At 34.8% G+C, this 21,173-nt stretch overlaps 2 protein-coding genes across 2 annotated transcripts; both read left to right on the forward strand.

Annotated features, from left to right (window-relative positions):
* Positions 1-2,568: 2,568 nt before the first annotated feature.
* On the forward strand, positions 2,569-3,627 carry LOC142625957 (uncharacterized). Its single transcript, XM_075799717.1, has one exon. The coding sequence runs from the start codon at positions 2,980-2,982 to the stop codon at positions 3,358-3,360; it is 381 nt and encodes a 126-aa protein (XP_075655832.1). The 5' UTR covers positions 2,569-2,979; the 3' UTR covers positions 3,361-3,627.
* A 15,137-nt stretch (positions 3,628-18,764) lies between these two features.
* LOC142624180 (uncharacterized) lies at positions 18,765-21,075 on the forward strand. The gene is made up of 3 exons (XM_075797712.1): positions 18,765-19,546; positions 19,961-20,110; positions 20,387-21,075. The coding sequence occupies exons 1-3, from the start codon at positions 18,875-18,877 to the stop codon at positions 20,675-20,677; spliced, it is 1,113 nt and encodes a 370-aa protein (XP_075653827.1). The 5' UTR covers positions 18,765-18,874; the 3' UTR covers positions 20,678-21,075.
* Positions 21,076-21,173: the final 98 nt, after the last annotated feature.

Consider the following 21,173-nt stretch of genomic DNA (forward strand, 5'->3'; position numbering starts at 1 on the left):
CGATAATAAACCTATTGGACCTAACAATAAATATGAAATTTTGAGGTTTTGCTAGTTAATTTATTTAGATAGTTCTTTTTTCTTTTTTCTTTTTTTTTTTGAGAATTTGAGATTGTTTTGCCTTTGGCTAGAGAAACAGTACAACTCTTGCACAAAAGTCCTAATATAGAGTGAGGAGATCAAATATTGAGGTTCTTTCTTTCTTTCTTTCTTGAGAGAGAGAGAGAGAAAGAGAATCCACAAGTCAATATTGGAGGCTTATGCATGAAATTGTATGCAAGACTAATTCATCTAGAATTATTGCAGATATCCGAAATATTAAAAATATACATATATATATATATATTTGTGAATATCACCTCCTTAATTAACTATTGAATACATGGTTTCATACTTCTTAGATAAATACATGAATAAGATGAATCTCACATCTTTATACATGGTGTGAATTGTCAAGAAAAAAAAAATTAATGACTTCCGTTTTGTGAGTTTTGACTTCCGTTTATAAAGAAAAAAAATTAAATTTTTTATTTTTATAAGTGATTTTTGAGTCTAATAATAGTTAATGACTTCCATTTTGTGAACATGATCCTTAACCAATTATAGTATGCTTTAGGATTTTGTGTGCATAAATTTTGTACAAATTATAGTACCCATATTTATATTCACAAATATTTTTAAAAACTTTTTTGTACTAACATAGAAACATCAAAGGACATACATCATCTTTGCACTATAACAATTACCCAGTAAAGTCATTTAATTTTTTTTTTTTTTTGAGATGATTAGAAATGCTATTTACTAACATTGTAGCCTCGATAGCTTCAACCTATGACATTGTCCTTAAAACCCCCCAAACACTTAGTAGGGAGGTACCAACCGCCTAAAGGTGTGGTTACGGTGGTAATCTAAATCTATTTTGATCATTCATTGTTCAGTGAATTCTTTCTTTGGATTTAAGAGATAAGTTTAGGGCTTACATTTATATTAGAGCAACTGCATCAGTTCGGCCAAATTTTTCCATCTAGTTTACACTAAGAACTTACTTTTTCTATTTTACACTACCACTTTTTCAAAGCACCTACATCAGTTCATTTATTTTACAATCTTTTTTATTTAAATAATATTTTTATTATTATTTTATTAATATCTATCTTTTTAATATCTTTTTCGTCTTAACCTCATATCAAGTCTCAACCGTATGATTATCAAAAAGTCTTAACCGTCTCTCTCTCTCTCTCTCTCAATTCTTCTCTACCTCTAGGACTCCCTCAATTCTCTTCCTCTCTCAAGTCTCAAACCAAAAGGTCTGGTACTCTCTAAACTCTCTTCCTCTCTCATATATCAAATCCAAAACTCACACATGGTCGAAAATTCGGCGGTAGAAGCAAGCAGATCCGGGCAGATCCGGGTAGATCCGCGGTGGCAACATCAAGGCAAATCCGGTGGCAGCAACGGTGGCCGATTCAGTGGGTTTGGCTTGATTTTGAGTTTTGTAATCTGATTGTTTGGTTTGATTTTCTGTTGATTTTGGGTCAATTTTGTGGTGGATTTTGAAATGGGTTGCAATGGTGGTGATTGGGTGGTGCTGGGTTGGTGGTTGGGTGTTTCTCCTCCTCTTCTTTTATTCTTCTTTTGCTGGATTGCGATGTCCATTGGGATGCTGTGTTTGTTCTAGGTATCTTTTGCTGGGTTGGTGAATGTTGAAAGAGAGAGAATGAATGGTGAGAGAGAAAAAAATAATAAAATATTGTTATACACAGCTACAGTAACCATGTGTATTTACACGGTTATTATAGCAAGTGTGTAAATAAACACATCTTTACACCTACTGATATAGGTAGTTTTGGAGAAAAATTGTGTAAATTTGGACACTTTGTATTATACACATCTTTATACCCGCTGATACGGATGCACTTATATGCTTAATCCATTGATCTCTTTTAGCTGCTTAGCATAAAAAGAAACCTCCGACTCCTGTGTGCAAATCTTACGTTATTAAAGAGCCAATAAAAATGTAAACTTATAAATTCTTAAACCATATTAATCAAAGATTAGAATATAATTTTGTAGTTGAGTTTAAGATTTATACTTATCAGTTTCATCTCTTCATTTCTTTCGCTTATTAGGAACCCAAAAAAAAAAAATCATTGCCTGTTGAACCACTCAAGGCCACTTGGTCAATAAAGCATGACTGTGATGGTGACCCTTTAATTATATAAGCTGGATGCATACTATGGAAGTCAATTAGTCAACAGATTCATGTAACCAAGATATTACGTAACAAAAAAGCCTTAACCCAAGCTCAGCCAAAGTTTGAGCCAGTTTATATAGCCAAGTGAAGTGAAGCCAAAAAACTAGTCAATTCAACTGTGTTAACCGAAAGTAACTGCCAATCAACTAAAAAGAAGGGGAAAAAAAAACTACCATAAAGAAAAGAAACAACATGCGCAGTACAAAAACAAACAAGACAAAATAACCCAATTCACTGACTCCCTAGTTAAGAATTTTTGTTCTCTTATTGCCATTGTTATTATTTTGGTTGAGAGAGAAAGAGAGAGAGAGAGAGAGGTGGAATGAATTAAGTTTTAAAGGCTTTGAAGGGCCCATCAAACCACCCTTGTCTCAATTTCCACTGCCCCATGTCCCTTAGAACATGGAGGAAATTATGGCAGATTCAATCATCTCTCTCTCTCACCCAAATTCCCAACCATAAAAGCTCTCAAACCACCGGCCCCCAAATACTTCCTAGTTCTTGAAGCAACAAAACCATCATGCCAAGTGAGAAGCCACAACCAAAAAGAAAGTGAAAAAAAAAAAAAAAAAAAAACCCCACTTTCTATACCATCATTACAATCAAATCCAACAAGAAAAAGCAGCCATAATTAGAACTTCTTTACTAATCACTTTTCTCAAATCCATTCACACACAATAAACCAAAACACTTCCTATCTTTCCCAACTCTAAAAACAAAGAAAAATGGAGATTGAATCAGTCAAGTGTGAGTGTTGTGGACTCAAAGAAGATTGTACACAAGACTATATAAATGAAGTCAAGGCCAAGTTTGATAACAAATGGCTATGTGGGTTGTGCTCAGAAGCAGTAAGTGATGAAGTTAGCCGAGGCAAAAAGTCATTTGATATGGAAGAAGCTGTGAAGGCTCACATGTCATTTTGTCGTAAATTCAAATCAAACCCTGCAGTTCGAGTAGCCGATGGGATGAGGCAGATGCTAAGAAGAAGGTCAACTAATTTATCATCATCATCACCATCAACATCACCATCTTCTTCTAATAAGAAGTATTCAAAATCAGCAAGCACTTCACAAGTGAGCGGTGCATCAACTTTCTCATTGTACTAATTGGAAAAGAAAAGAAGTAATTAAGGGAGGCCTATTCTATGGTTGGAATAATAAAGTTTCGACTTGTCTTGTACAGGGGATATTTTTCAAGCGGGGGCTTCTCTTCTTGATTTTTCTAGTTATTCCAAGTGATGGATATTAGTATGTTTTACTGTTCTTTTTTCTAGCTAGAAGGACCACAATTTTCAAGGGAAAAATCTTAACTTTATTAACCTTTATGGAAGAAAAAACCTTCTACTTTTCGTATCCCAGAAATGAAAAACATTCACAGAACACCCACCATGTATTCTCTCTCTAGTTTTCTTTTCATTTATATATATATATATATATATATATATATATATATATATATATATATGTATATGTATGTATAAAAACCATTTATGTTGAATTTTTGCATGTCCTTCAAAAAATTTTGAACATGGGTACTCGGAGCTGAGATTTTTTTTTTTCCTTGTTAATTTTACTTTTATTTTTCTTAATGAATGATCTATTCTTTTAATGACTTGAAGTTGCATAATTGAATTAGAAAAGGAATAACTTCAATTAAAAAAAAAAAAAAATTTAAATAGCCAATTTTAGTCTGCATGTCCAACGACTTTGAAGTGCTATTGGAGGAAAGTAGAATTATTAGGTTGAAAAGAACAAAATTGAACACCCTGGTTTTCTTGATGCCAAAGATATTTTTCAACTTGGCTCACTTATTATATTGTGACAAATAAAATCTTTTTCTTTTTTTGGAGATGAATGTGACCAATAAAATCAATAACATATCTGGGTTTTGCAATATTAAACTGCATTAGTTAAGGGTCAACCTCCCACTCCACATTTTTTTGGGGGGGAGGGAAGGGGGGTGGGGGTTAATCAACTAGAAAGGACAAGTTGAACATTGTTACTTGAGCTTCAATTATTTTAAGTTTTAAAAAAGGAAAAAACTCACTCCACTAGAAAGGACAAATTGAACATTGTGCCCTAAGCTTCAATTATTAAGTTAAAGTATTGATTTTTTCCATTATTAGCAGTGGTTGAGACAGGGAAACATGTTTATCTTTGTAACAATGGATTTGTAATGATAAAATGCAAATGGGGTACCACTGAGTTTTTTGCAGGACCCAAATTGGATTTGTGGACAATCAATCAAATTCTTGTTTGAGCTGCCTCTGTTTCTGTTGCTTAGATAAGCTTGACTCCTTTAATGAAGACAACTTCTCTCATAATACACCCCAAATTAAGCTAATAGAGGTTAAAAGATGGATTGTCCCTAAAGCTATGAACATAGACTAAATTCATATTCTAGAAAAAAAAAAAAAGTTTAATATGTTTTAGTGTACAAGTTATTGCCAATGACCCTAGCTTAAAACTAGTACTTCCAGTTATTCTAACAAAAATGTTCAAGGTTGGAATTCCCAAATTTACAATAATGATGGTCAAAGAGGATGTATACAGGTAATCGATAAAAACCAAAATTACAATAATGATGGTCAAAAATCTCATACGAATATGATAATGATGTTCTTTTGAAATATACTTTCACCTAAGAAATAGACTATTTCCAGAGAGAAAGAAAGTTGTTCCAATAATCAAGTGCCATGCATGTGTTCAGTTGGAGTGCTTATTCATGGGGTCAAAGCATTTTGTTTATTTGGTTTTTTTTTCACTAAGAAACTGAAGGTGCCGTGTCTGATTCGAACCATGAACCATCAATAGCACCTCGAATTGGATTCCTGAAATTGTCAGGCAAATGCAGTTAATGAAAAGGCATTCAATTTTGGTAGAGGGTACTTGTTAAAGTCTGAGCCGTAAGTCCTTAGACGCCTTCCCTCTTAATTCGGGCACATATATAATAATAGAGAATGAAATCTAGGTGCTTAAACCATCTTTCTACGATTCTATGGGCAGGAGGAAAATGCAAGTCCCCATCTACAAACCAAGCATCTTAATATATCTTATATCTTATATGTTGTGTTGTCGTACCCTCCCAAAAAGTTTGACTACTACAAACTTTTCATTTTCTTATTAGAGTGACTATTTTTACATCATGATACAATTACTTGCTCGGAATAATAATGCAGAATAAATGTAGAGAGATTCCTCAAAAAAGCATATAGCACCTACTTTTTGGAAGCAGCTGAAAATGCCCATTTTTAAGTTATTGTGTATGCAACGCATGTATATAATATCCGTATGCAATGCATGTATATAATATCCATCAACATCGAGCAAATTAGCTCTAGTTCAACAAGTACCTTCTTCCCTTATAAGCGTTAGGTAGAAGATGAGATTATGGATTCAATATATATTAAAAATATACTGTATAATGTCCGGACGTATGTGATTCATGTTAGGAACATATGTCAATATTTTATGTAATTGGCTAATTCTTTGACAAAACACACTTTACTTGTATTTGGGTAGATCTAGGATGTGTTTAATGTTTCAAGAAACAAGGTTTCAAGTTCAAGTGTTAAAACCATGCAAGTCTGTCTAAGAATCAAGTGAAGAAGTATTGTTCATTAAATCTCGACAACTAGCTCGATAGCTAGTGTCTATCGAGGTTTAAAAGCTATCTAAACATGAAGCTCGATAGCTGCTCGACAGATAGAGTATCTGTCAAGGTTTATGAAAAACAGATTTTCAGTTCTAATTTTCATTCAATCTGTGAGTATTTGTTTGGGCTTTCTTTTTTCACAACCTTAAACATATAAAAGGATTATTTTAAGAGTCGTCACAAGGAGCATAATTGCACAAGTGTAAGGCAAAGTGTTATTCATGCAAATTGTGACCGGAAACCTAGTTTGCCCTAGTTCATCTTGAAGAAGCTGTTATGTTTGTATACCGTAGGGTTTTGTGACCAAGCAACTTCATGATCTTCATCGTATGATGAACTAAAGAACTTTGCAGCCAACATCCTTCTCAACTTGGTGATCAAGTCGCGTACTGGGATCCGCGCATCGATTGGTTAGTCACATACTAGGAGTCATGCATTGAAAATGAGAGATTAACACTACAGAACAAGTCCAATTATGTATTCGGGTAAGGATTCAACTGTAAATTGGTATAAGGTACTAGGATTCCTTTACTTGTTACCGCTTGTTGTGATAATAGTGGATTCTCGGGAGTGGTAACCTTAAATTCACCCAATGGGGTTTTGTCTCAGTAGTTTTCCCCATTCGTAAACAAATTACCCATATCAAATTTATTTTCCATTGTATTTAGTTATTTGGTGATTTGTTTGTACTATCACGCGTTTTGCATGTTAATTGGATTAATTAACTAACTTGACTAATTAATCAATTAATATATCACAAGGGGTCAATACATTCTTCGCCTATCATATATTATTACAAATCTCACATTCATGTGAAAATAAATGAAGCTAACTAAAAGTTGTGGAATGACTTTTGGCTTTTGGGGCCATATTGCCATGGTTCCCACAAATTTAATAGAAAAAAAATTATAATACTGTCCTTTTTAAATCCCAAAAAAAATGCTAGAATAATGTTGGTCCTTTTTAGTCTTTTTGTTTTCTCTCTCTATCTTGTCAAGTGAGCTAAGGTTGTTTATGTCCATATAGGGGTTTTTTTTATTTTTTTAAAAAAATTATCTAGCAATTATTGCTCCTTTTTAGTTTTTTTTTCTCTCCCTCTCTCTTGTCTAGTGAGTTATGGTTGTTGATTCCATGTAGAGAATTTTTAATTAAAAAAAAAAAGATGCCATATTGCACCTTTTACTTTGAATCAATCTTGTGATTTATGTTTTACTTTGTATCATCCATGGGTTGGTACTACTTGATTAGTTCAATTGGAATTTTCTTTTATGTACTTTGTACTTATGAATTATAAGTTTGATTTATTCGTGTGTAATATATGGAATTCTACATTATTTGGAACCATAGCTTTTGTTGTTATTATGAAGTTTTCAATTGTATGTCAATGCCTGATTAAGATTAAAAAATTTGAAATTTAAACATGGTCTGAATCTTTTAGAAAGTAGACATCCTGAGCTGGAACTTAAACACAAATTTTGAATTTTTCCAACACAAATCAAGTGAATTATTATCATTTGAATATAGCCCATCAAGCTACCTGAAATTCCAAATTCCACCTATGCACCGATAGAAGGGCGTAAAACTGGAAGTTTAATGCTTTGTTGACAAATTCAGTTTCAAAATATCTTTTCTATAGCGCGTAGCCAATCAATACAAAATAAAATCTTCGGTAAAATATATGTTAATAGCTAGTTATTCACAAGACTTAATCACTTAGAAAATGTAATGAAAAGTGACCTTTGTTCACCATTTTGTCAATAAGTTTTGAATGAAAAGGATTTCACAGATGTGGTCCGAAGCTTTCAGAAAGTAGACATCCTAAGCTTGAATTTGAACAAAAATTTTAATTTTTTCGACACAAATCAAGTGAGTTATTGTCGTTTGAATATGGCCCATCGAGCGACCCGAAATTTGGATTCCACCTATGCGCTGATAGAAGGGCATAAAACTAGAAGTCTAACGTTCTGTTAACAAATTTGGCTTTAAAATATTTTTTCTATAGCACTGGTAAATCCATACAAAATCAAATCTTCAGTAAAATATTTGTTAGTAGCTAGTTATTCATAAAACTTAATCGCTTAGGAAACGTGTTGAAATGTACCCTTTGTTCACCGTTTTGGCAATATATTTTGAATGAAAAGGAATTCGTAAACGCGGTCTCAATCTTTTAGAAAGTAGACATCTTGAGATTGAATTTGAATACAAATTTTGAACTTTTTCGACAAATATAAAGTGAGTTATTGTTGTTTGAATATGACCCATTTAGCTACCCGAAATTCTAATTCCACCTATGCGCCTATAAAAGGGCGTAAAACTATAAGTCTAACGTTCCGTTGACAAATTCAATTTTAAAATATATTTTCTATAGCATGTGATCAATCTATATGTTAGGACATATGTGATTGGATGTTAGGAACATATGTCAACATTTTATGTATTGGCTAATTTTTTGACAAAACGCACTTTACTTGTATTTGGATAGATCTAGGATGTGTCTAATACTTCAAGAAAAAAGTTTCAAGTTCAAGTGTTAAATTCATGCAAGCCTATCCAAGAATCAAGTGAAAAAGTGCTGGATTTTAAAACTTGATAGCTAGTATCTATCGAGGTTTAAAAGATGCTAAAGTCCATGGCTCGACAGCTAGCTCGACAGATGGTTATCTATTGAGGCTTATGAAACTCAGTTTTTCAAGACCGTTTTTCATCCAATCCGTGAGTATATGTTTGAGTTTTCTTTTTTCACAACCCTAAACATATATAAGGATTATTTTAAGGGCCGTATCAAGTTACACAGCCAAGAGCACAATTGCACAAGAGCATAATTCCTCAAGTGTGACTAGAAACCTAGTTTGCCCTAGTTCGTGAAGAAGCTACTGTGTTTGTACACCGTAGGGTTTTGTGACTAAGCAACTTTGTAATCTTCATCAGTTGATGAACAGAAGAACTTTGCAGCCAACATTCTTCTAAAGTTGGTGATCAAGTCGCGTACTGAGATCCAAGCATTTTTTGGTTAGTACCGTACTGGGAGCTATGCAATACAAGGAGAGATTGTCACTACAGAACAAGTCCAATTGGGTATTAGGGTAAATGTTCAACTGTAGGTTAGTATAAGGTACTGAAATTCCTTTACTTGTAACCGTTTATTTTAATAATAGTGCATTCTCTAGAGTGGTGACCTTAAAATCACCCGGTAGGGTTTTTGCCGTGTAAATTTTCCCCATTCGTAAACAAATTACCATGTCATTTAATTTCCACTGCATATTTTTTGTGATTTTTTTGTGCTACCACGCTCATTGCATGTAATTGAACCTAATTAATTCATTTGGCTAATTAATTGGTTAATTCATCACAAGGGGTCAATACATTTTTGGCCTATCAAGTGGTATCAAAGCAGACACACTCTGATTAGGGTTTAATCTTTGCTGTGAGATCCATTGACCCCTGTTTGTCATGGATGGAAGACAGTCATTTATTGTACCTCCGTTATTTGATGGAACTAACTATGAATACTGGAAAATACGCATGAGAACTTTCTTGCAGTCCTTAGATGAGAATGTGTGACAAGCTGTGGAGATAGGTTGGACCAAGCCGAAGGAAGTGCCGGCCGACTAGGATGATGCCAAGGTGAAGGCTGCAAACTTCAACAGTAGGGCATTGAATGCTTTATTCAGTGCGGTCACAAATGAGGAGTTCAAGAAGATCTCCTCTACTGAAACTGCAAAGGAGGTGTGGACCATTCTCTAGAAAACCTATGAAGGAATCAAGGTTGTCAAGAATTCGAAGCTTCAGATGCTCACTACTAGCTTTGAAGAAATTAAGATGGAGGAGGATGAGTCATTCAATAAGCTCTATGCCAAGCTTAAAGATATAGTGAACTCAGCATTTAATCTTGGGGAAATCATTCCCAAACCCAAGTTTGTAAGAAAAGTGCTCAGATCTCTGCCCGAGAGATTCCATGCTAAGATCACCGCGATTGAGGAGTCAAAAGATATTGACAAAATTTCATTAACAAAGCTAGTTGGAAATCTACAGACCTATGAGTTAGGATTGTCTAGGCTCAGGAAGTCAAGCAAGAGCAAGAGCATGACACTAAAGGCCAAGAGCAGTGACACGGATGAATCTTTCGACGATAAAGATTCCAAAATGAAATCCTACATTACTCGGCAATTTAAGAAGTTTATGAAGATTGCCAATGCAAAGGGCCTCGACAAGGACTGTAGGCAATCAAGTTCTTCACTGTCTAAGAGCCAAGACAAAGGGAAGAAGGATGCTAGGGATGGTGGACAATATATTGTTCCTTCAGGGCCCACGTGTTTCGGGTGTCAGGGATTCGATCATATGAAACAAGAGTGCCCCACTTACCTCAAGTCTATTGGGAAAAGCAAGGCACTTGCTGTTACCTTGAGTGACACCAAACCTGAGGATGATTCCAAAAATGAGGATAACAGAATCCTAAATGCCTTCACCGCCACTGTCAATCCTACTGAAGAGATTGTAGAAGATGTGGATGAAAAAGAAAACTTGGTGGGGTCAAAATTTTAGAAGATGGATGAGTAAGATGACATTCACACAGCCTATGCAAAGTTGTACATGGTCTCAAAGAAACATGAGAAGCTATATAGGTTAGTCACCAAGAAGCTCAGTGATGTGGAGTTTGAACGAGAACAACTCTCCACAAAGTTTGATGAAGCAAATCAGACTATTGGAGTATTGAGGTTCGAGAATAATTTCTATGTTGAGAAGATCAAGAAGCTTGAGGCAGAATTGTTCCAAGTGAGAGCTTAGTTAGAGAGGACCTTTAGTGCAAAGCTTGATGAGATGCTCAGCATGCAAAAATCTGCCTCTGATCGTTCCGATTTAGGGTATGATTTTTCTTCTCCTAATATTGCTTCTTCTAGCACTACTGTTTTTGTTTCTCCTGCTAACAATATTGATTATGAGAATAATGATGTTAAAAATGTGATAGCTAGTGAGAACATAGACAATGATAAATATATCTTAGGAGCACCCTCTAAGCTTGCTCAATCGAGAAACTTTCTGTCTCCACGATAGCTTTCTGATAGCTACCTCGATCCATCAAGCTTCTTTGTTGAGAAACCTCTCGTTTGATCCTCGATAGCTGGTTCGACAGTTGAAAAGCGTCTCTTTAATGCTCGATAGCTCTCAATCGATCGAGCTTTATGAAGATTCTATATAAAGAGCCATCGCGATTTCTGCACTCATTCCTCAATCTCTCTCGACACTTTCAGACTCTTCACCTCCCAAAACCTCTCTCACTGACTTTAAACCTCTTCCCCACTCATTTTTTTGGTCTCAAGATCTTCTTTCCTCTCTGGTATGATGCTTTCTATCTCATTAATCATGCATTTCATATCTTTTGACCTAACTTTTGGGGTTTTTGAAATCTTTTGGGATTTTTCAAAATTGTTGAGGTTTTTGATAAAATTTTGGGATGGATTTTTGTTAAAATGATCTTTATACTTCATGCATTGCATCACAAATGCATTATAATAATGTTTCACGCATTTTAGATGTGTGTTTCATTATTGCTATGTTGTGTGCTGGTAGGTTTGGATTGGGTTGAGCCCATGATGAATTTATATTAGCATGTAATATGTTCATGCATTCTCATGCATACGTACCTTCAATTATATATATTTTGATATATGTGTTGCTTGGTACTTTCCTAATTCTCTCTCTCTCTCTCTCTCTCTCTCTCTCTCTCTCTCTCTTACGTTAGTTTCATCATGGCACCTAAGCGTAAACCTGTTCCATCTTGGAACCCTCTTCATTCCGAGGCATCTTCATCTTCTTCTCCTTCTGACCCCACTCCTTTTCATGTATGGTTCTGTGATGAGAAGGCCAAATTAGACTTCTTTGAGAACTTTTCATGATGAGGCATTCATTCGAAACGCCAAGTCATTCTGTCCGATTTTTCTGACACCGATCTACCCACTGTCATTCACAGTAGGAGTTAGGAGTCACTTTGTGGTATTCCTATCACGTGTCCTTTCATGATCATTAAGGAGTTCTACACCAACATGCACGGATTTGACACTTCTATACCCCAGTTTGTCACTCCCATTCGGGGTATACGCAAACTAGTAACTCCAGGTATTGTATCCAAGGTACTACACGTTCCTAGGGTAGCACATCCTGGCTATCTTGGTTGTGAGCGTCTGAGGACAATGTCCAAAGACGAACTCTCGTCTCATTTTTGTGAGACAGTTTCTTTTTGGGGTGATCGTTAGTTCACTCATTGCTCGGCCTTTACTAAAGATCCGAGGTTCCTTACATGGTTATGACTTTTGTTCTACACCCTCTCTCTCACCATAACACTATCACAGAGCCTCGTGCTCGATTTTTGTTATCCCTCATTGAGGATCTTACCATTGATTTCCCCTCTCACTTCATACTCTCCCTTATAGATGTCTATAAGGATACGGCGACCCGTGATAAGCTCATCTTCCTTTTAGCTATCAAGCGGCTCCTTCACCATTTCTCTGTCTCCTATCTTGAGTCTCCCCACTTCTCTTTCATGTGTGTCATTGATGCTACTACCGTTAAGCGGAGTTTTACACAGCTTCGCTCAAGGCGGACTCAGACCGAGATGGCTGCTCCTCTAGTTTCTACTGCTCCATCCACCTCCGCTCCTTCGTCTTCAATGGGTGGAGTGACTCTTAAAGCCATCATGGCACAGCTTGTGCACATGGATGCTCACCTTGACACACTTAATGATGAGTTATGTCAGGTGAACACTGGTGTAGGTCGTATTGCTCGAACACAGGCTGTTATGGGTGGTTTCACGGTTGCTTCCTCTCCATCTCCACCGGCGTCCGAGGATAAGAGTGACGATGGCTTCGATAGTGATGAGGATGCGGATGCTACCTAGCCTAGTGATGATGAGATGTCTACTTGATGTACTTGCCCTTTGCCACTCGTAACAAAAAAGGAGAGTAGTTTTGATATGAGAGTAGTCATACTCATAGGGGGAAGGATAGTTTAGGAGATAGGGGGAGTATTCTTGAGTGTTCATATTTTTGAGGGATGTAGTGAGGATTTTAATGTATCTTTTTCTTTTCTTTTTTTTTAGATACATTGTTCATGTACCGTAGATCTTGTGATCATATTGTGATATCAAACCTTGTACTTGTTGATATATATACATTTGAGGTTGTTATTACAGTTCTTTCACCTATTTTTACATGTGTTGCTTCTTTTCTCTCTTTACACACATGTTTCTTATTTATTGTATGCAATCTTTTATTTCTGTTTCACACAAAGATGTCTTGATGTGTTTTGTTTATGTGTTTTAGAAATACAAGTTGTTAATGTCTTCCTTGCCATAAACTCTCTTCTTGCAAAGTTTTTCAAGAGTTTGTGTTAGGATAGATTTTATTGTATTCAACAAGTGAGTATGAGTTGAGTGATTTATGACTTCTCTCATATGTTTATTTATTTGTTGTGGTTTTTTCATAGATTGCCAAAGGGGGAGATTGTTAGGACATATGTGATTGGATGTTAGGAACATATGTCAACATTTTATGTATTGACTAATCTTTTGACAAAACGCATTTTACTTGTATTTGGATAAATCAAGGATGTGTCTAATACTTCAAGAAACAAGGTTTCATGTTCATGTATTAAAGCCATGCAAGTCTGTCCAAGAATCAAGTGAGAAAGTACTGGATTTTAAAACTCAACAGCTAGTATCTATCAAGGTTTAAAAGATGCTGAAGCCCATGACTCAACAGATGGCTATCTATCAAGGTTTATGAAACTCAATTTTTCAGGATTGTTTTTCATCCAATCCGTGAGTATGTGTTTGGTCTTTCTTTTCTCACAACCTTAAAAATATATAAAAATTATTTTAAGGGTCATATCAGGTTGCACAGCCAAGAACACAATTGCACAAGAGCATAATTCCTCAAGTGTGACTAAAAACCTAGTTTGCTCTAGTTCGTGAAGAAGCTGCTATGTTTGTACACTGTAGAGTTTTGTGATCAAGCAACTTCATGATCTTCATCAGTTGATGAATAGAAGAACTTTGCAGCCAACATTCTTCTAAAGTTGGTGATCAAATTGTGTACTGGGATCCGCGCATCTTTTGGTTAGTCACATACTGGAAGCCGTGCAATACAAGGAGAGATTGTCACTACAGAATAAGTCCAATTAGGTATTGAGGTAAGGGTTCAACTGTAGGTTGGTATAAGGTACTAGGATTCTTTTACTTGTAACCGCTTGTTTTGATAATAGTGGATTCTCGGAATTGGTGACCTTAAAATCACTCGGTAGGGTTTTTACCGTGTAGGTTTTCCTCATTCGTAAACAACTCACCGTGTCATTTAATTTCCACTGCATATTTAGTTATTTGGTGATTTGTCTGTACTGCCACGCTCATTGCATGTAATTAAACCTAATTAATTCACTTGGCTAATTAATTGGTTAATTCATCACAAGGGGTCAATACATTTTTGGCCTATCACTATACAAAATCAAAATTTCGGTAAAATATATGTTAGTAGCTAGTTTTTACAAGACTTAATCGCTTAGAAAATGTGCTAAAAAGTGACCTTAGTTCACCATTTTGACAATAAATTTTGAACAAAAAGGATTTCCTAGACACAGTCTGAATCTTTACAAAATAGACATCCAGAGCATGAATTTGAACACAAATTTTGAATTTTTTTGACACAGATCAAGTGAGCTATTGTCATTTGAATATGACCCATCTAGCTACCCAAAATTCAGATTCCACCTATACGCCGATAAAATGGCGTAAAAAAGGAAGTCCAACGTTTCGTTGATAAATTTGGTTTTAAAATATTATTTCTATAGTGTGTAATCAATCTCAATAAAATCAAATCTTCGGTAATATATATATATATATAGCTAGCTATTCACAAGACTTAATTGCTTAGGAAATGTGCTAAAAAGTGACTTTTGTTCACCGTTTTGACATTAAATTTTGAACGAAAAGGAATTCGGAGATGCAGTTTGAATCTTTTAGAAAGTAGACATCCTGGTCTTGAATTTGAAAGCAAATTTTGAATTTTTTCAACACGAATCAAGTAAGCTATTGTCATTTGAATATGGTACATCAAGCTACCCGAAATTTGGATTCCACCTATGCGTCGATAGAAGGGCGTAAAACTAGAAGTCTAACGTTCCGTTGACAAATTTGGTTTTAAAATATTTTTTCTATAGTGTGTGATCAATCTCTATAAAATCAAATCTTTGGTAAAATATATGTTAATAGCTAGATATTCACAAGACTTAATCGCTTAGTAAATGTGCTAAAAAGAGACCTTTGTTCACCGTTTTTACAATAAATTTTGAACAAAAAGAATTCCCAGACACAGTCTGAATCTTTACAAAGTAGACATCTGGAGCATGAATTTGAACACAATTTTTGAATTTTTTTGATATAGATCAGGTGAGCTATTGTCGTTTGAATATGACCCATCTAGCTACCCAAAACATGTATTCCACCTATGCGCCGATATAGGGGTGTAAAACAGGAAGTCTAACGTTCTGTTGACAAATTTGGTTTTAAAATATTATTTCTACCGCACATGAAAAATCTCTATAAAATCAAATCTTCGGTAAAATATATGTGAATAGCTAGTTATTCAGAAGACTTAATCACTTAGGAAATGTGCTAAAAAGTGACCTTTGTTCACCGTTTTGAAAATAATTTAAAAAAAAAAAAAGGAATTCGCAGATGCAGTCTAAATATTTTAGAAAGTAGATATCCTAAGCTTAATTCAAACACAAATTTTGAATTTTTTCGACACAAATCAAGTGAGTTATTGTTGTTGAATATGACCCATCTGATTACCCAAAATTTGGATTCCACCTAAGCACTGATAGAAGGGTGTAAAACAAGAAGTCTAACGTTCCGTTGACAAATTTGGTTTTAAAATATTATTCCTATAGCGCGTGATCAATCTCTATAAAATCAAATCTTCGGTAAAATATATGTGAATACCTAGTTATTCACAAGGCTTAATAGCTTAGGAAATGTGCTAATAAGTGACCTTTGTTCACCGTTTTGACAATAAATTTTGAACAAAAAGGAATTCGCAAACACAGTCTGAATCTTTTAGAATGTAGACATCCTGAGCTTGAATTCAAACATTGATTTTGTATTCTTTCGACAAAAATCGAGTTATTGTCGTTTGAATATGACCCATCTTGCTACCCAAAATTTGGATTCCACCAACGCGCCGATAGAGGTTTGTAAAACTCAAAGTCTAATGTTCTGTTGACAAATTTGGTTTTAAAATATTCATTCTATAGCGCGTGATTAATCTCTATAAAATCAAATCTTCAGTAAAATATATGTTAATAGCTAGTTATTCACAAGACTTAATCGCTTAGGAAATGTGCTAAAAAGTGACCTTCGTTCACTGCTTAGACAATAAATTTAAAAGGAAAAACAATTCGCAGACGCGGTCTTAATCTACTAGAAAGTAGACATCCTGAGCTTGAATTTAAACACCATTTTTGAATTTTTTCGACACATATCAAGTGATTTATTTTCATTTTAATATGGCCCATCAAGCTACCCGAAATTTGGATTCCACCAATGCGTCTATAGAAGGGCGTAAAATTAGAAGTCTAATGTTTCGTTGACAAATTTGGTTTTAAAATATTCTTTTTATAGCGCATGATCCATCTTTAAAAAATTATTCGGAAAAATATATGTTAATAGCTAATTATTCACAAGACTTAATCGCTTAGAAAATGTGCCGAAAAGTGACCTTTGTGCGTCGTTCCGAAAATACATTTTAAACAAAATGGAAATCATAGACGCAATCTAAACCTTTTAGAAAGTAGACATCCTGAGCTAGAATTCAAACATAAATTTTGAATTTTTTCGACACAAATCAAGTGAGTTATTGCCATTTGAATATGGCCCATTGAGCTACCCAAAATTCAGATTCCACCTATGCGCCAATAGAAAGGCCTAAAACTGGAAGTCTAACATTCTGTTGACAAATTCGGTTTTAAAATATTTTTTCTATAGCACAGGGTCAATCTGTACAAAATCAAATTTTCAGTAAAATATATTTTAGTAGCTAGTTATTCATAAGAGTTAATCACTTAGGAAATGCACCAAAAAATGACCTTTGTTCACCATTTTGACAATATATTTCAAAGAAAAGGAATTCGAAGATGCTATCTGAATATTTTATAAAGTAGACATCACGAGCTTGATAAGTTTTTCTTGTAGGCCTACTGGCTATCAATCTTGTCATTTCAGCCTATTAAGCTTGTTTCCTTATTCCCTTACCGTTTTCCCCTTCTCACCTTCTCTATTGTTGGGCTCCTTTTACTGTTGGGCTTTTTGTCAAAAATGGGCATCAACAAAGTTTCTCAAAAAAGAAAAACTTATCAAATAAAAAAGTGTGTGTATATATATATGTGTGTGTGTGTGTGTGTGAGGGGGGGGTGTCTTGATAGATATATTAGTGTCGCAACTTGATCCCCCAAACAAAAATTTCTGGCTTCGCACTTGGTAATTGCTGCCTAAAAGTATATAGCAAAACTTTTCCCAAGGAATTTTTATAACCTAAAATAGCTTTTAGAAATAGCTTTGCTTTAAGATGTACTCTACTACACGAAACCATACAAAGAAATGATTTTTGTTGTAATATAAAGTTTTAAACTATGTAATATGTAAATAGGTAAGATATTGATTCTTCACTAATTCATGTAAATTTTGGAAAAGACCTACCCTCATATTTCATACTAGCTTTGTTTAAATACTATAAACTTATTATTATTATTATTATTATTATTATTATTATTATTATTATTATCATTCATAAAAAATAATGCGACTCAATGAACTTTGATGAGACATTGTTTCATCATAGTTTTTCCTTTAACTAAATGGTTATACAAGTGATTACGTTCAATGAACTTTGACGAGACATTGTTTCATCGTAGTTTTTCCTTTAACTAAATGGTTATACAAGTGATTACGTGTATATATTCAATAAATACTCTCAAAGGAAAGAAACAAGCTAAAACAAGTTATCCCACAAATAAGCGTGCATTTGGATTAGGATTAAATTTTAAAATTAATTCACTATTCACCTTATTTTTGCTACTATTTATAAGTTCTGTTACACTTTTTGGCACTATTCATAGATCTCATTGTACTATTTCAACTAACTTTTAGGTTTATCTACAGTACTTTCAGCAATAATTTTTCAATTCAGCAAAACAAGTAATATCCAAACACACCTTAATAATAAGCAAGTGATTAAGCTGAGATTTTGTCTACAATTTTGCAACTCTACTTTATCAACAAAAAAAAGTGGTTGTAAATCTTCAAATGTAAAGGAAACATATACCATTGGCATTGCCTTTCGAAAGAGGAAATTGAGTAAAACCACTAAACTACAATTATTATTATTTTTTAACCTTTTTTCTATGTTAGTATATTTTATAGTATATGTATATGCATTGATTATCATACCTAAACTCTACTTATATGTGAAAATAATATCACATATACTCAACAATAATCTTCTAGTTCGACTAACATTTTCAAATACTTCGAATGAAACTATCCAAATTTCAATCGTCATTTTTCTCATTATAATTGTCGAATAAAATAAAATAAAATAAAGAAGCACATATACTCATTGTACAAGGTACCACCTCAGCTATCCAAAATTTTTATTTTAAAAAAATAAAATAAAAATCACCCAATTAATAAAACAAAGGCCATGAAGCAAAAATATTAGGGTTATTTCAGTCATTTCATAAGAAACCTTATCTGTCCCTCCTTTTAAAACCGAATCTTAACAGGAGCACAAGGCTACAACCCCAGAACAAATATGACCGTTGGGATTCAAATTTTGAAACCCCAAACTTTCTCACATAATTAATAAAAGACTTCAAACTGACCAAAACCGAGTCCCAAAAGAAAACCCAACGAAAGACGCCATGAAAACTGTCCTTTCATCCTCATCAACAGCAACAACAACCTCTGCGAAATCCAGCACCACCACCGCCACGGCCACAGCCGTAGCCATGGAAGACGAGCGGTCTGAAATTCGAGACAGCTGCTACTACCCTGGGTGTAGAAAAGATGCAAATTGCAACTGTGAGATTTGCTTGGCTAGCATCAATGCCACGCTTGATCTCATGCCCGTCAGTGTCCACAAAACCACACTCACAAAGCTCTCATCTTCTTGTGCCCAAAACAACGACGTCGAACGCACTCCCATCTCTTTCAATGCTTCGATTCTGTCCACACCCAGGTCGAGTTCTCGCCCTGTTTTGGCATCCCCGGTTCTCAAATCGAGTGCGAGATCGAATTTGATGGTGAGGATGGAGAAGAGTGAAAAAGAGTGGGTTTGGAAGGGTTGGTTTGTGAAATTGGTGGTGGGTTTGTGCTTGATTTTTGTGGTGGAGTTTGGTTTTTCTAGTGGGGTTTGTGGGATTTTAAGGCCAGTGTTGTCGCCGGAAATTGTTAAGCATGTTGGCGAGAAAGCTTGGGTGGTGCAAGATTTGAAGGGAAAGCTGAGGTTTGTGCAGAGAGAGTTGCAAGGTCTTGTTGTTGATGGGGAGGTTTCAAATTGCAGCTATGTTAATTCTATTTGGGAAATTGATCAGGTACCATACATCTAACTCTTTTTAAAGAAAGTCTCAATCTTTGTTGTTTCAATTCTATGTGGGAAATTGATTAGGTGCCATATATCAAACTCTTTTTAAAGAAAGTCTAGGTCTTGGTTGGAAACCACCTTTGGTATTGTTGTAGGAAGTAGAGCTTAGAGTGTTAGTAGTAGAACTTTGCAATATAGAGCTTTAATTGGAAGGTTTTTTTGTGTTATGAGTGTTTGGTTAATTACAGTGAATAGTGCTATAAGTTTTGGATTTATAAAACATATATAGTGAATTGTAGAGATTTATTTTTTGTCCTTAAAAGCTCCAAATTTCTGCTTTAGCTTTAAAGCTGTTTTAGTGGGTTGCCAAACACGCGAAAGCTCTTTTTGTAGTTGTGTTAACTCATATATAATTGCATTTCAGGATGGTTTGCTCTTGAATTCGCGTTGTACATTGTACAAGACAGCAATGGAGGAGGTGAGCATATGGGGATGGCCTTTGCAGACTGCAGGATTGCTGACAACTGGTTTTTCTTCCCGATCTTTCACTATCTTATCTGGCAGAGTCACAGAGGTAAACACAAATCACAACACTCTTCATATATACTTAAACTACGTGTGGCCTATCCTGACTAATTTATTGAGAATCTATGGCCAACCTCAAAATTTTGGAGATTAAGGCTTGTCGTGGATAGTTTCAGTTAGTAAGAGTCTGATCAGTATTCATATATGTATCACTAGCCATCGCAACTGACAAGGTTAAAATGTACACTCAAAAATTTCTTCTTTTGTTTATACAATAGATGCTGTTTCCTAACTCCAATTCATGATTTTATTTTGTGTGTAAAAGTGGTCCGATGGAAACGTGGGGTATTTGACTCGGAAGGGAAACACTTCATGGGTGCACCGGAAGTGGGGTGCCTCAGTCGTGCAATTAAATCCAAATACCTGGGTTCTTGAGTACCGGCGGAGCTCAATTTTGGATAACTCAAGATTATCTACAGCAGCAATAGAGTTCTTGAAGTATAGGATTTCAAAGAAGGTTGGAAAGGTGAAGCGAGGGTTTTGGCTCTTCTCTGCTTTTAAAAGCAACCAGTTCAGTCAGTTTACAGCAAATTATGATACGAAGATCCCAACTTGAAATAGAATGGATGGATATGTGATGTGCCTCAACTTCTCTCAGTAGTCTTAGTTCTCATTTCTTGTGAGAAGCTTATCTTTTGTAATTTTTTAAAAATATATATTTTGTACTAGGGAAGCCTTTGAACTATAAAGTGTTATTTTCTTTTGTTAGTCATAATGCCAGGAACTAGATATTTTAAGATGTGAAAGTGTATATGTTGCATTTCTATTTACCAATGCTATTTAAACAAGAGATTCTCATGGTATTGTTTTTTAGAGATGGATAGTGGAGGATGGGGAGGTAGGGTTCAAACTACAAATATGAGGCAGTACAAAGAATGCCTATACTACTTGGCTATCAATTGAATCTTGTCTCTCTTGGTATTGTTTTTATTGCAAGAATCTTAATTCCTCTCACCAGATGCTCAGGCTTCACTTTCTCAATAAATAAATATATATATATATATATATATATATATATACACGGTCTCATTCTTGATAGATTAATTACATGA

The sequence above is a fragment of the Castanea sativa genome, chromosome 2 (assembly GCF_040712315.1).
Source record: "Castanea sativa cultivar Marrone di Chiusa Pesio chromosome 2, ASM4071231v1".
Classification (NCBI taxonomy): Eukaryota; Viridiplantae; Streptophyta; class Magnoliopsida; order Fagales; family Fagaceae; genus Castanea; species Castanea sativa.